Below are 16232 nucleotides of genomic sequence, written 5' to 3'. Positions count from 1 at the left end.
ATAAAATCAATAAAAAATAAAGCAAAACTTACCTTAATATAGTAAATCAGACATTCCGACATAAATGGATCTTCATTTAAATTAACTAAATGCGGTGTGCACTTAGGAGAGAATACGCCTACTGTATTACCATCCTCTTTTACGGCTACACCCATTTCTGCAAAGACAGCTTCGCGCTGTATTCTTATTGCCTCTGTCTTCTTTAATTTTTCTTCCCATGTTTCATTTAATTCTAAAATAAAATAATATTGTTGATGATCAGCTCTTAATTAGGTATTATATCATCTTTTAAAGCGATCAATCATGAAATTTTTTTGGATTTGTAAATATTATATAAGTATGTAGTGGAGGGTTCTCGGTCAAGGTTGGAGAATAAAAGAAAGAATAGCGTATCAGTCACTTCATCCTTTTATTAAAGACGTTTCGTGTTAATTCATACACATCATCAGTTCATATTACCAAAGATATGCAGCTTATTAAAATGGAAGTGAAAGAAATAACTTAGAATAACTAAGAAACAGAAATAAGCCAGTTTCGTAGAAAGATACTTATAAAATGTTACAAGAACAGTGTGTTAAAAAATGTATGAGTGTATGCAATAGAAAAAAACTTTTCAAAATGGAGGACAAACAGAATTCCAAAATAGCACTGATATTATTTAATAAAAGACATTACTATGATTTCTACTTAACTTTAGGTAGCATTATCTACACCTACAGGTATGGAAATAATTTTTCGGAACATACGAATATCAATACAATAAGTAGATTTCTTGATTTGCAATTAACCAGTGTAAATTTGAAGATAACGTCGCGATGTGCCGTGTCTAATTCAATTGTTCGACTGGATATGCTGTACCCACTGAGTTCTCTGATTTGCAATTAACCAGTGTAAATTTCAAATATCAAGTCGGGATGTTTTAAAATGAATTTATTTGTTCGACTATAATGGACTTGTAATAAGGATTACAATGGAACAAATGAATTAATTTTAAAACATCGCGACGTTATATTTTAATTTACACTGGTTAATTACAAATCAGAGAACTCAGTGGGTACAGCATATCCAGTCGAACAATTGAATTAGACACGGCACATCGCGACGTTATCTTGAAATTTACACTGGTTAATTGCAAATCAAGAAATCTACTTATTGTATTCATATTCGTATGTTCCGAAAAATTATTTCCATACCTGTATATATATATATGTCGTAGGCAATCGGTGTAACACGTCGTTCCGTGAAAAGCCTAGTCATTACACGTATTGCCGGCAAACGCTGTATTACAATCATTATTACTTTGTTTGACTGAAATTATGTGCCATTTCACGGACTGGCGTCTACGCTTTAGGCAAACGGTGTTACAGTCCGAATTATTGAAAGTTACAGCGTCTGACGGTTGTATGTTCAGTCATTTATTAAATAAATTGCGGGGTTATTAGTCCAGTCAATCTGGAGACAAAGAAAAACCGAAACAGAAAAGAATGTTAGCAGGATAATGAAAATTATTAGTAGGTAATTTGATGAACATAGTTTAGTAAAATTAAATAGAGAGACAAAAAGAAAAAAAAATAACAAAAACGAACCAAAATAATGTTTGTTTTTTAATAAAATAATGAATTCTGATGGTAGTACCAACTACATTATTTCGTAACATGTTCTGTTACCTATTTTAATATTTATTTAAACAAGTGGTGCTATGATGCATCTAGAATTGCACATATGTTTGTTTTGTAAAGCATACACAGCGATTCGTTTGGCATTGTTTCTTCGAATTATTTCATTAAGGTCTTCTTCCGTGCGTAAACTCTTAATAATCTCGTTTGGTAACGTTGTGAACGATAACCCAATCTTTGGGTTAGTACCAAATAAAGCTTTGTATGGACTACGACCAATAAGTCTATGAAGAGAACAGCTTTTTTGAAACTGAACAAAATAGCAGCCGATGGACCAGTTGGTGGATTTATTATCAAGCATCCACGAACGCATTCTATTTTCTAAATCTTGATTACAACGTTCTATGGTCTCCTGCGACTGTGGGTGTCGTGGTCGCCCATGGATAATTTTCAGTTCTGGCCATAGTTTTACTAACTCGGTAATTACACTTTTTACGAACTCGCGGCCATTGTCACTTTACTTTAGAGGATAGCAGGTGCACCAAATTCAAGAAAAATTTTTAGTAATTCCGAAGCCACTTCAATACATTGCTTTGATTTCAATAGGCGTAGACAGCTGAACTTTGTTAGGTGATCTTGATAATTTAATAACCATTTTTAGTCGCCATCCTGACATGATTCGTAATCAATCAAATTTATTTGAGCCCAAGAGCAAAATTCTCTGGAAATTATATGCTTGGATACAAGATTGGCATGTTTCTTAGCCTTTTTCAGGTGACAAACTTCGCAAGAGCTTAAAAATAATTCTATAATTGGTCGGTCGTGAAATGTGATATTTACATTTCAGACTAAATACCATTTTATCTCTGGACCCATGCCCCATAGAAATATGCAAAGAATATAATATGTCAAACAAATCTTCATACGAAGTAAAGTATATAATGTTTTCACTATCTTTTAACCTAGGCGAGCAAAATTTCCAGTGCAACCTAAAATAAACAAAATGATAGGTACCTAGTTTCTGACAATTACTTAGGAACTAACTGAAGCAGTTGCATACTACTTTATTTACTACTTGATTTTTCGAAATTATCAACCATGTTGTAATTTGACTGGGTTATAAGCTGCGGCAGTCTATAGGAATGAACGGCCGCGCATTTTTTATATTTAAGGTAGGTTTAAGTTGTTCTTACCTCATTCATTTCATTATAATTCCACGGCTTTTTGGCGTTTTTGTTCACTTGATAATATTGGTTTACTTTTTCATAAAATACACCCTTGTGGATATCCATATTTATATAATAATAAAAAACTTGTAACGAGATATGTGATAAAATCTTAATTCGACGACTGAATTGACTAAATATACAACCGTCAAACGCTGTAACGTTCAATCGTTCGGCCGGTAACACCGTTTGCCGTCTGCCAGGGACGGCAATCCCTGAAATGGCGCATAATTTCAGTCAAACAAAGTAATAATGCAAGTAATACAGCATTGCCGGCAATACGTGTAAGGACTAGGCTTTTCACGGAATGACTTGTTACACCTATTGCTTGCGACATATACACCTTATAAATTGAGGTACACCTGATTGGTGTACCTCAATTTATATCCCGCTAAACAAAAAAAGAACTACTACCAGATGTGAAAACTACCGCATACTGTCACTAATAAGACATGCTAGTAAAATCTTGTTGCATATTATCAAAAACAGATTAAAAACCTATCTAAATTACCAAATACCTCAAGAACAAGCGGAGTTTGTAAAGGGTAAAGGTATACGGGAACCTTAACTTGAGACAACTCATTGAAAAGTCTAGAGAATTTCAAGTAACTATGATTATGTGCTTCGTTGACTACCAAAAGACATTTGACTGTGTAAGATGGATAAATCTGTAGTCCATTTTAATAGAAATGGGCACACCAATGCACCTGGTGACACTTATTAGTAATCTGTACCAGTCCAATATAGCAACAGTACGACTAGATCAGAAATTCTTAAACCAATTCAAGACCGAGAGAGGTGTTAGACAAGGATGAGTGTTGTCACCTGAATTATTCAACATTTATTGTGAACATGTCATGAGAATGGCTTTAGATGGATGAGCCGGTGGAGTAACAGTGGTTGGTAGGAAAATCTCCAATTTAAGATTTGCTGATGACACTACACTTATAGCAGTTAATGAGCAAGAAATGTTTAATCTCTTGCGGAGAGTTGAGTACGAAAGCAATAAAGTTGGTCTGAAAATCAATAAAGCTAAGACAAAAATAATGGTGGTCGACAGATTCCACACTATTCAACTGACCAACATATTACAGAAATACCAGATAGTGGGCAATTTTGTCTATCTCGGGTCTAGTATAACTAACGATGGTAACTGTGAAGCAGAAGTTCGGAGACGTATTGGTATGGCAAAAAATGCGATGAGTCGCCTAACTAAAGTTTGGAAAGAGATATATTTCTCAAAATATCATGATGAGACTGGTGAATGCCCTTGTATTAACAATATTTCTATACGGGGCAGAGACTTGGACTCTTCGCGGACGCGAGCGCCAAAAAATTAATGCCTTTGAGATGTGGTGCTGGAGAAGAATGCAGCGCATACCTTGGACAGCTCATAGGACAAACGTTTCCATTCTAAATCAACTCGAGATTAAAAAAGGCTGTCTACAATATGTCTGCAACGCATTCTGCAATTTTTCGGTCACGTGGTTCGCAGAGGTGACGATAGTTTGTAGATATTAATTTTTTCTGGAAACTTTCCGGAGAGAAGATCAAGAGGACGATCACCAACTAGATGGTCCGACCAAATTAAGAATTCAGCTGGAAACTCATTCTGCGAAGCTCTGAGAGCAGCTGAAGATAGAGAACAATGGAGAAAAATTGTTAGAATATTGGAAGAAATCACGATCCTCAGTAATGAAGAAACGACACGAGAGAGTGCATTATTTAATAAACTTATTGCAAAGAAGTAAATGACAAGGTAATATTACCGACGAGCACTTCAAAGGCCAATAAACCTCCTATAAGACGTCAGTTTTTTGATCTTTGTAATTAATATAAACAATACTCGTAAAGTATTGTTCTTTATAGGATGCTCTGAATATGGCATGTGACATGCTAAAAGTACTTAGCTGATTTTAATAAAAATTTTACACACTATCAAGGTTTTGAAAACATACACCTGTTGCCAGTTTTATCTATAAATAGGAAGAGACCAGGGCATAACAAAACTACTGTTATTCTTGATCTTCCAGTGGCGTACACATTTTTTTTGTAAGAGTGAGAGGTAGCGCTACTCGCATTAAAGAATTTTTACAAATTAGATGTACTACTACTCGTATTCTCTCCTTAGTGCTAAGAAATTTCTAAACAAATATGTGGGATCGGCCATAATGCAACTAAATAATTTAGACATGGGATTATATGGATATTTATCGTAATCAAATTTACGTGAAGATGTGTAAGATGTGTATTTCTAAAAGTGTATTGTTCTTAGATTTAGTTTTATATGAATCGTTTTATAATATATATCAGGTATATATATTTTAGGTAATTAAATATACGAACTTTGATCAGATAAAAGGCATATATCGAGCACAGTCTAATTAAATCTTGCCCAAGTACTTTCGATCCCTAGATCATCTTCAGGGGCATCTGAAATAAGCCAAGAAACGTTTTTTTATAACCAAAGAAATTGAATAACTTCGATAAAAACTCGAAGTTTTATGGTTGAAAAAAGGTTTTTTATATGATTAACGTTTATAGACTTACTTCGTCAATTGTGGCCTATCCGGCAAGAACAAGATGTCATAAACATAAAATTGTACATTACACTACACTACAAATAGACAAACAAACACTTTAAAATAATTTAAGGAGGCTACATTGCTTGAAGAAGTCGGAGACAGAATGGCTCCTGATCTAACCGGAAATGTTGGGGTGACATGTGACAAATGACAACTTGGATGAGCAGTCACAATCATAGATATGTGATCTGCACCTTTTACAATTCTATGAAACTAAGTATTGACCAAAAGTCCAACTGACACTACTATAGGAGATCACTGATGAAAAATAAAAATTATATAGAATATTTTTAAGTAAATTGAATAATCCAGATCTCACACTCAAACATGTCTGTAATAATTAAGGTGTTAGTTTGAGAGCAACTGAAATAGACGAAAGTAAGAATGCAAGAAGCGGACTAAACAATATGTTAAACAGTGGGTGGTTGACTACAATAAAATGGTCTACCAAGCACTATCTGTAATATAGAAAGGAAGAGATCTGACTATGTAATTAAAATACTAATATTGAAAATCAAAATGGAAAGCAAAATATATAAATGGGGGTGTAATCCAAGTAGTTCAGTTGAACCCACAGTCAATGGTATAACTATAAAATTACTATGGATGTTGCTCAGTGCAGGAAGTCTAAACAGTCGAGCTGGGGTCCCCTACGAGGTGAAGCTGTAATAAAGTTTTTAAAAATAGGTTTAAATTTAGTACAATTTAAATTAATTTGAGTATTAAGACAGTGAGAGTTTTCATCGTTTCCCTTGTAATTTCCAAATCTTCCAATAAATCCAACTCCATATAGTTTTTCTTTCTACTAATGTCATGTAAGATAGATGAACCAGTGTTGATGTTAAAATTGTGTTTACTGGATAATAAGTGTTGACCAAAACTTGAAGAGTTTGGTCTTTTCAAATGTTCTGAAACTCTAGTGGATAACTTTCTAATGGTTCTACCTACATAAGAGGCATCACAATCATCACATTTTAATTGTAAATACCACTTTTGTCAAGTGTGTTCATCCTATCTTTGGTGTTGATTAAGAAGGAACCTAAGGTGTTGTGTGACTTGAAGGAAATTTTGATGTTATCGATTGTAGAAGTAAAAAGTTTAGATATTTTATTGGAAATGCTGCTAATGTAGGTGAAGGAGAAATATCTGGTGTTATTTGAAGCAGTAAGGTTGAAGAAAACATTGTGATGAATATGCAAGCTTTCTTCTGCAATTTTTAGTTTAGCTCTATTTAGAAGCTTATAGATAATGTTAGGATCATAACCATTATTGAAAGCAATTTTGTTTAAGAGTGTTAAGTTCTGAATTAAATTATCATTAGAAAGTGGAAATTTGAGTAACCTATGAAGTAACTGTTGAAAGCAGCCATTTTATGTTGGGTGGATGATTAGATGTATCATGTATAACATGATCTGTTTGGGTAGGTTTTCTGTAAATATTGTACTCTAAAGAATCATTATTACGGGAAATAGTCATATCCAAGAAGTTCAACTTTTTATCAGATTCTGGTTCCAGAGTAAAAGAGATGTTGGGATGGAGGTTATTAAGATCATCCAGAATCTGTGAAGCATCATCTTGGGTTCCCTGTATGAGAGCTATACAATCATCAACATACCTTGACCAAAAAAACTATTTTGTTGTTGTTGTTAACAAACTTCTGTTCTAAGCTGTCTAAGAAAATGTCAGCCAGAAAAGGTGATAGTGGAGATCCCATTGCTAAACCTGTTGGTTGTTTGTATATTTTTTGATTGAATTGAAAGAAGTCCTGATCCAGACAAAATTTAAGTATAGTTAAGATAGCATCTTTGTCTTTTGCTGATATGTTGCAATTGTCTAGAAGATTGTGTACTAAAGGTAATGTTTCATCTCTTGGTACAGAAGTAAACAGATTGGAAACATCAAAAGAAACTAAATAAAAAACCCTCCTTCTATCCTAATGTTATTTAACCGTTGCTATTAGATCTAAAGAATTTTTGATGGAGAACTTAGGTTTAAAATTAGTGATAGACTGAATTGTGTTGTAAATAAACTCTGATAAAATAGAAACTGGAGTATTACAAAAACTTACTACCGGCCTTATGGGACAATTGTGTTTATGGATTTTAGGAAGTCCATATAACCTAGGTGTTATAGGATTAGATACAATTAACTTTCTGTTGTTATATTTAGTAATAGTATCATTAAACAATTTTGACCATTGCTTTTGTTTTATTAATAAAGGTGTTAAGTGGATTTTTTTCCAAAACTACAAAACTGTTATCTGAAAGAAAAGATTCTACTTTCTCTATGTATTGAGTTTGTTCTAAAATTACAACACAATTACCCTTATCAGCCTTGCTGAGTACAAGAGAATCTCTATCAATTTTTTGTTTAATTGATTTTAGCAAATCCTTTTGTTTTTAAATTATGGTGATTTCTATGAAAATTGCGTTTGTACTTACATTGTTGTTGTTTGAAGTAAGCTAATGCAAGAGTTTCTCAAATATTGTTTAGTATCAGCATTGTTAGTCATACCTTCTATTAGAGTGTCCAGCTCTACCGCAAATCCTCCAGCACTGAGTCACTTAACCTAAAATTCTGACAAGAAAACTTAAGGCCTAATCCTAAAAAATACAGTTCATCCTCTGAAAAGTTAGTGTTACTTAGATTTAAGACTCTAGGATGAAATTGATGATCTGAAAACTTATGCAAAAAGTGTTGAGGTGCTTCTCTGTTGTTTTTTGCAAAATCAAACGGTTTAATTTGTTGTAAGATTTCTCTTCTTGGTGGATTGTAAGCGAGAGACCTCATCTTCTATGTTGTTAAAGGAGTCGTTGACTAGAAACCAAGGATGTTGTTGCAAAATTTGATCATAAGTAATTTTAAGATTGACGTTAATATGGTGAAGTTTGGTATAGTGCTTCTTAAGTTCTCTTTTCAGGATCTTTTCTCCAAAATCTGTTTTTCTTTATCGGGTACATTTTTTGATGTTTTGACCTTAGCAAAAGTAGGAGTGACTTGATGTGAAATGCACTGTCTAACGAACCAAATGTTCAAGAATATGATCATTCTCTTGCAGGATAGTCTTCTATAAGTATCAACCAAGACTGCCATAGTCAATAAATAAATATAAGGTGAATGCTCGAATAAATGAACCTTTGATCAGATAAAAGGCATATATCGAGCACAGTCTAATTAAATCTTGCCCAAGTACTTTCGATCCCTAGATCATCTTCAGGGGCATCTGAAATAAGCCAAGAAACGTTTTTTTATAACCAAAGAAATTGAATAACTTCGATAAAAACTCGAAGTTTTATGGTTGAAAAAACAATACATAGAGAAAGTAGAATCTTTTCTTTCAGATAACAGTTTTGTAGTTTTGGAAAAAAATCCACTTAACACCTTTATTAATAAAACAAAAGCAATGGTCAAATTGTTTAATGATACTATTACTAAATATAACAACAGAAAGTTAATTGTATCTAATCCTATAACACCTAGGTTATATGGACTTCCTAAAATCCATAAACACAATTGTCCCATAAGGCCGGGTAGTAAGTTTTTGTAATACTCCAGTTTCTATTTTATCAGAGTTTATTTACAACACAATTCAGTCTATCACTAATTTTAAACCTAAGTTCTCCATCAAAAATTCTTTAGATCTAATAGAACGGTTAAATAACATTAGGATAGAAGAGGGTTTTTATTTAGTTTCTTTTGATGTTTCCAATCTGTTTACTTCTGTACCAAGAGATGAAACATTACCTTTAGTACACAATCTTCTAGACAATTGCAACATATCAGCAAAAGACAAAGATGCTATCTTAACTATACTTAAATTTTGTCTGGATCAGGACTTCTTTCAATTCAATCAAAAAATATACAAACAACCAACAGTTTAGCAATGGGATCTCCACTATCACCTTTTCTGGCTGACATTTTCTTAGACAGCTTAGAACAGAAGTTTGTTAACAACAACAACAAAATAGTTTTTGGTCAAGGTATGTTGATGATTGTATAGCTCTCATACAGGGAACCCAAGATGATGCTTCACAGATTCTGGATGATCTTAATAACCTCCATCGCCAACATCTCTTTTACTCTGGAACCAGAATCTGATAAAAAGTTGAACTTCTTGGATATGACTATTTCCCGTAATAATGATTCTTTAGAGTACAATATTACAGAAAACCTACCCAAACAGATCATGTTATACATGATACATCTAATCATCCAACCCAACATAAAATGCTGCTTTCAACAGTTACATTCATAGGTTACTCAAATTTCCACTTTCTAATGATAATTTTAATTCAGAACTTAACACTCTTAAACAAATTGCTTTCAATAATGGTTATGATCCTAACATTATCTATAAGCTTCTAAATAGAGCTAAACTAAAAATTGCAGAAAAGCTTGCATATTCATCACAATGTTTTCTTCAACCTACTGCTTCAAATAACACCAGATATTTCTCCTTCACCTACATTAGCAGCATTTCCAATAAAATATCTAAACTTTTTACTTCTACAATCGATAACATCAAAATTTCCTTCAAGTCACACAACACCTTAGGTTCCTTCTTAATCAACACCAAAGATAGGATGAACACACTTGACAAAAGTGGTATTTACAAATTAAAATGTGATGATTGTGATGCCTCTTATGTAGGTAGAACCATTAGAAAGTTATCCACTAGAGTTTCAGAACATTTGAAAAGACCAAACTCTTCAAGTTTTGGTCAACACTTATTATCCAGTAAACACAATTTTAACATCAACACTGGTTCATCTATCTTACATGACATTAGTAGAAAGAAAAAACTATATGGAGTTGGATTTATTGGAAGATTTGGAAATTACAAGGGAAACGAATGAAAACTCTCACTGTCTTAATACTCAAATTAATTTAAATTGTACTAAATTTAAACCTATTTTTAAAAACTTTATTACAGCTTCACCTCGTAGGGGACCCAGCTCGACTGTTTAGACTTCCTGCACTGAGCACATCCATAGTAATTTTATAGTTATACCATTGACTGTGGGTTCAACTGAACTACTTGGATTACACCCCATTTATATATTTTGCTTTCCATTTTGATTTTCAATTATTAGTATTTTAATTACATAGTCAGATCTCTTCCTTTCTATATTACAGATAGTGCTTGGTAGACCATTTTATTGTAGTCAACCACCCACTGTTTAACATATTGTTTAGTCCGCTTCTTGCATTCTTACTTTTCGTCTATTTCAGTTGCTCTCAAACTAACACCTTAATTATTACAGACATGTTTGAGTGTGAGATCTGGATTATTCAATTTACTTAAAAATATTCTATATAATTTTTATTTTCATCAGTGATCTCCTATAGTAGTGTCAGTTGGACTTTTGGTCAATACTTAGTTTCATAGAATTGTAAAAGGTGCAGATCACATATCTATGATTGTGACTGCTCATCCAAGTTGTCATTTGTCACATGTCACCCCAACATTTCCGTTAGATCAGGAGCCATTCTGTCTCCGACTTCTTCAAGCAATGTAGCCTCCCTTAAATTATTTTAAAGTGTTTGTTTGTCTATTTGTTAGTGTAGTGTAATGTACAATTTTATGTTTATGACATCTTGTTCTTGCCGGATAGGCCACAATTGACGAAGTAAGTCTATAAACGTTAATCATATAAAAAACCTTTTTTCAACCATAAAACTTCGAGTTTTATCGAAGTTATTCAATTTCTTTGGTTATAAAAAAACGTTTCTTGGCTTATTTCAGATGCCCCTGAAGATGATCTAGGGATCGAAAGTACTTGGGCAAGATTTAATTAGACTGTGCTCGATATATGCCTTTTATCTGATCAAAGTTCATTTATTCGAGCATTCAACCTTATATTTAATTAAATATACATGTTAGGTTTGACTATCTTCTCCAAAAACCGCCCCTAAGGATTTAACACTACCAGAAGGAGATCTATAGCAGTTTAATAATACATAATGACTTTTTATTTAAATATGCTTTATCTGAAATACCATTTATTTCAAAATGCTTCCCAGTAAAATATTTGTCAAGGCTTATATTACTCAAGGTCCATATATCAAAACCGGTCTTATTAAGGTCTTGTATATATTGAGCTTTACTGCACGTTTTATATTTTTATTTTTTAAATGTTTTGGAGACTGAGAACAGTTATGTTTGCTATTGCTATGTGTCTTTTTATTTCGTCGCTTGTCGTATTTGTTGCGTTTACTAGCGATCTAAGATATGTGAATTCTTTGATTTACTCAAAGGTATGGTTGTTAAATTGAATTCTCTGTTGGATATTTCGCGAGTTTTTAAAACCAACATTTATTTGGTTTTTTCCTCGTTTACCACAAGTCCTAATTCACTTGCCGCGTCCGCAAGCCTTGTAAAACACTGCACCATGTATCTCATACTTCTGACTCCCTCTCACTATAACCATATTGTCAGCGAATGCGAGAATTTGCGTCGATCTATTAAAAATAGTTCTATTCATTCTAATATTTAATTGCCTGATTGCCTTTTTCCAAGGCAACATTAAAGAGGAGACACGCCAGCGCGTCCCCCTTGCTTGGACCATTATTGATGTCAAAGAACGTAGAGTTTCATCCTTGAATTCTAACGCATGAGCTTACGTTTTGCATTGTTAGTTTGGGTCAACTTAACTAACTTAGGTGAGATCCCATAGTGTATCATTGCATTATATAATGCAGTTCTTTTCTTTGTAAAATATTTAAGTCTTTCAAACAATACATTGCCGTAGATTTTATACGCAGATGCTAACAGAGTAATGCCTCTATAGTTCTTATACTCCAGTTGATCACCCATTTTATGCAACGGACATATCATTCCCTTTAGCCACTCTTCTGGTACCAATTCATCTGCAATATAAGTAATATTAGTTTATGGATTGCTGCAAACATGTCCGAACAGATTTCATCGATTCCTGGAGCTTTATTGTCTTTGAGTTTTAGGATGGCATTTAACACTTCTCCTCTTGTTGGGTTTTCACTGTGTAGTTGACGTTGTAGATTTTGTTGATTGTCTATGTTGTAACCTCCTTCAATATCGTTTATATTTAGATGTTCACTGAAATGTTGTGCCCATCTGTTAAGAACTGAGTTTTTAATCGTGGTTTAAATTCTCGACGGCTATTATTTAAGGATTTAAGGATCGATTGTGTGACAAGGACTTTATTATTCAAAAATGATTGTCGCTTGGTTTTACATGCGTATATCAAAATGAAACATGGTTTACAACTTACCTGCTATGAGTTTTTCGCTAGCTTGCAATTGGTCTACGGCTTCTTCAGCTAAAGAAGTGGATTGTGAACGACTTCGCTCAATTTCTTTGTTGTTTTTGGTGAGAATGCTGTCACCGGCTCCTACAACAGATTCAATTCAGAATATATTTTAAAACCTAAATCATTTATACTTAAAGCTGTATATACACATTGAAATCATTCCGGCGCATTTAACAACTCCCTAATATATAAAAATTGTCTGATATCATTATGTTAACATATATAGGTTAGGGAGGTTGTCCATGGAAACACGGCGTTAGGTGAATTAAAGCAAAAGCGGTCATTCTTCCTGATTTCTTCGTGGAAATACTTCCAGATACTGTAGAAATATTACTGCTACAATAGGCTGATTTTTTAAGTGGGCGTCTACTGGAGCTCTTAACAATATACTAAAAAGTAATTACATATATCGGCTTATTACACCAGTCGTCAGAGACGAAAATGCCACTTAACCTCTAAAAATCATACAACCAAGGGGAATTTTGCCGAAATATTAATTTTGGGACCCCAAAAAAGACGCAAAAAAGTTTACCACTTTGCCCCCGGGCTTCCCCTAAAACCCCCCTCGTAGGGGGGTAAAAACGCAAAAATCGATTTAAACAGAAACTGAAAAAATGTAGCTCAGATAATCTTAAAGAAAAATATTTATACGCATTTTGTGTGTAGAATGAACCATTCTCTTAGAAACAAGGCTTGAAGCGACTGTCGATTTCGCATGAGATTTAAGCGCGCGAAATCAATGTTCAATAAAATTTGTATCAGCTCGAAGGTAAAAATTCGGTATCTTTTGATTTAAGTGACTTATCCACAAAAATCAAGATGCAATTTAAAGATAAAAGAGTTTGGCTTTTGTATGCAGTTTTTGTGTTTTGCCGCAAATAAACTCAGATTTTATACAGGTGTTAAATAAATAAAAGTGGAGCGATTTTTGCCATTTTTATAATTCTCACGAGATCAATGCATATATCCCTTTCATTAACTGCCCCTATGAAGTTTTGATAACTAGAGCCTAACCTTTAAAAGCTATAGCATGAAATTTTAGTTTGGCGTTTTAACAACAAATGTGAGACATTTGAAATATGCTTAAAAAAAAGTTGGATTTAAACTTTCACACAACAAACGATCTAAAACGTTTAAAACTTTTTTTTTCAATTACACTAGTACCTTTTTCAAAAGAACAAAACTACTGCAATAAACTACACCTAAATCAGTCTTCTTAGTAGCATTTTCCGTGACGTGCGATCGTTTGTAATGTAAAACATTAAATTCTGCGTTTTTTATTCATATTTCAAACGCCTCATATTTGTTACCACAACTCAAAATTGAAATTTTATGTCATAGATTTTAAAGATTGATCTCTAAAAATGAAAAGTTTACTACAAATAGTCAATGAAAGTGATCAACTTTATTGATCTCACGAGAATCGTAAAAAATAGCAAAAATGGCGCCACGTTAATTTATTTAACATCTTTATAAAAACTGAGTTTATTCTCGGCAAAATACAAAAACGGCATACGAAAGCTGCACTCTTTGCCTTTAAAACGCATCTTTATTTTTGTCGATAGGACATTTGGATCAAAAGATATGAAATTTTAACCGTCCAGCTGATACAAATTTTATTGAGAATTGATATCGCGCGCGTAACTGACATGCAAAATCGACGGTCGCTTTACACAAAAAATGAGTATAAACATTTTTATTTAAAATTATCTCTGCTACATTTTTTATTTGAACATTTTTTTCTACGGTGTACACATTCTTGGTAAATTGATTTTTTCACGTTTTTACCCCCCTGCGAGGGGGGTTTTTAGGCGGAAGCCCAGGGGTAAAAGTGGTAAACTTATTTGCATCTTTTTTGGGGTCCCAAAATTAATATTCTGTGCAAAATTCAGCTTGTTCGTATGATTTTTAGGGGTCGACTCTCTGACGACTGGACTATATTACAATGGAACGGAGCTATATTCGCATTTTTTGTAATATTAAATGTTAATTAGTAATAGAATATAATTATTATAAAGTGGTTTATATTCAAAATGCAACAGTATTGTTCTTCTTCATACTTCTCATGACGCATTTGCTCCTTTTTTTGACAAATCCCGCTTATATCCACTAATATGACAGTAAGGAAAAAACCTAAAAATTCTTATTCAGGTTTTTTAAGATTCTAAAATATACAGAGTAAGTTTTTAATGCGACATCGGTCGATAATTCCATTATGATATAGAATATCCAACAAACTTATTTAGAAAAAATGTAGGCAATAATATTCTCCATACTTGGAAAATATGTGGAATTCTACAGGGTGATTAATAACTACGTGGTATAGCAAACATACATTTTTTAGATAGGATACCCTATATATTTTTTCAATTTGTATTCTTCTCATAATTCTTGTTCTTATAGTATTGGGTTTTGCATTATTATATAGAGTATTTAACAAGTTACGATCATTTTTATTACAGAATCTCTATGAAATCAACACCATGTATATAAAGAAGTAATGCATAAACAATTATGTATTTTATATATTAAAGTAAACAATATATTGTAGTTGTTAAATTAAGTTTATTGAAATCATTGACTTAAATTTGTATATAGGGTGAACTACAAACAAAATTACGATTTTCTCTAAAGAATGCTGCTATATAAAATGAAAGACTATCGATGATAGTCTTTTATTTTTATATAGCATTCCCTATACCTAAACATTACTTTCTGAAATATTTTAGTTTTCTTCAAATTTCGGGAAATATATTCAATTTTTGTACGTAGGAATAAGTATTGAGTGATAATGTAACAAAATTATTTTTATTCAATAAGTAACTAACAAAACAAAAATAAACCATAACAATATGCAATGCGCCAATAAATGTGATATTATGGAAATATCATATTTCTTAAAGAAATACAAGATTCCTAAAATTCCTACAAGATAATATCTTTTGTATGATAATATAACAAGATTATTTTTATTCAATAAATAACTCACACAAAACAGAAAGTAAAACAATATACAATTGATGTAACAATTTTTTAGATTGTTATATCAACAGTATTCTAAGCTAGGAATTTTTAATAAAACATTCCTAACTGCCGATTGTGACGCGCAGTTATTAATAAGAAAAAGGCCATTTGTGTCAGTTACAAAGGTAAAATAGTAGGCTTTGCAAAAATGACAATTTTCATATTATTACTTTTCTAACATTATAATCGGTGTGTGTGGCTTGTCTTTATTGTTACTGTTGTCTGTGTGGCTACTGTAGAAAAGTTAACAAATATGATCTGGATATTAGGAGAAAGTTCGAGAAATTGCTTACTTGCATCCAGAATATATCACGAGCAATATCATGAAAAGAGGAAGCCAATCGCAACAGCTTTTGAAAAATTAATGGAATAGTTGTATTCGTACTGGGTCAGTTGTATATGAAAAAAATGAGAGAACCAAAACTGTTCTAAGTGAAGAAAAGGAATATGATGTACTCATAGCTACTACTGAATATCCCCACATCAGCA

At 32.7% G+C, this 16232-nt stretch overlaps 1 protein-coding gene across 7 annotated transcripts in view; it reads right to left on the bottom strand.

The window, feature by feature from the left end:
• unc-104 (kinesin family member unc-104) overlaps positions 1–16232 on the bottom strand; it is a 231104-nt gene that overhangs the window by 61229 nt on the left and 153643 nt on the right. For all 7 annotated transcript variants that reach the window (XM_072537853.1, XM_072537847.1, XM_072537849.1 and 4 more), the window contains 2 exons: positions 12681–12800; positions 33–232 (listed from right to left, as the gene is read on the bottom strand). In XM_072537853.1, coding sequence (XP_072393954.1) covers positions 33–232; positions 12681–12800 — 320 coding nt within the window. The remainder of the gene's footprint in view (positions 1–32; positions 233–12680; positions 12801–16232) is intronic.

Source organism: Diabrotica undecimpunctata, chromosome 7 (genome assembly GCF_040954645.1).
Source record: "Diabrotica undecimpunctata isolate CICGRU chromosome 7, icDiaUnde3, whole genome shotgun sequence".
NCBI lineage: Eukaryota > Metazoa > Arthropoda > Insecta > Coleoptera > Chrysomelidae > Diabrotica > Diabrotica undecimpunctata.
The sequence above is the reverse complement of the archived record's forward strand: the minus strand, read 5'-3'. Positions and strand labels throughout refer to the sequence as shown.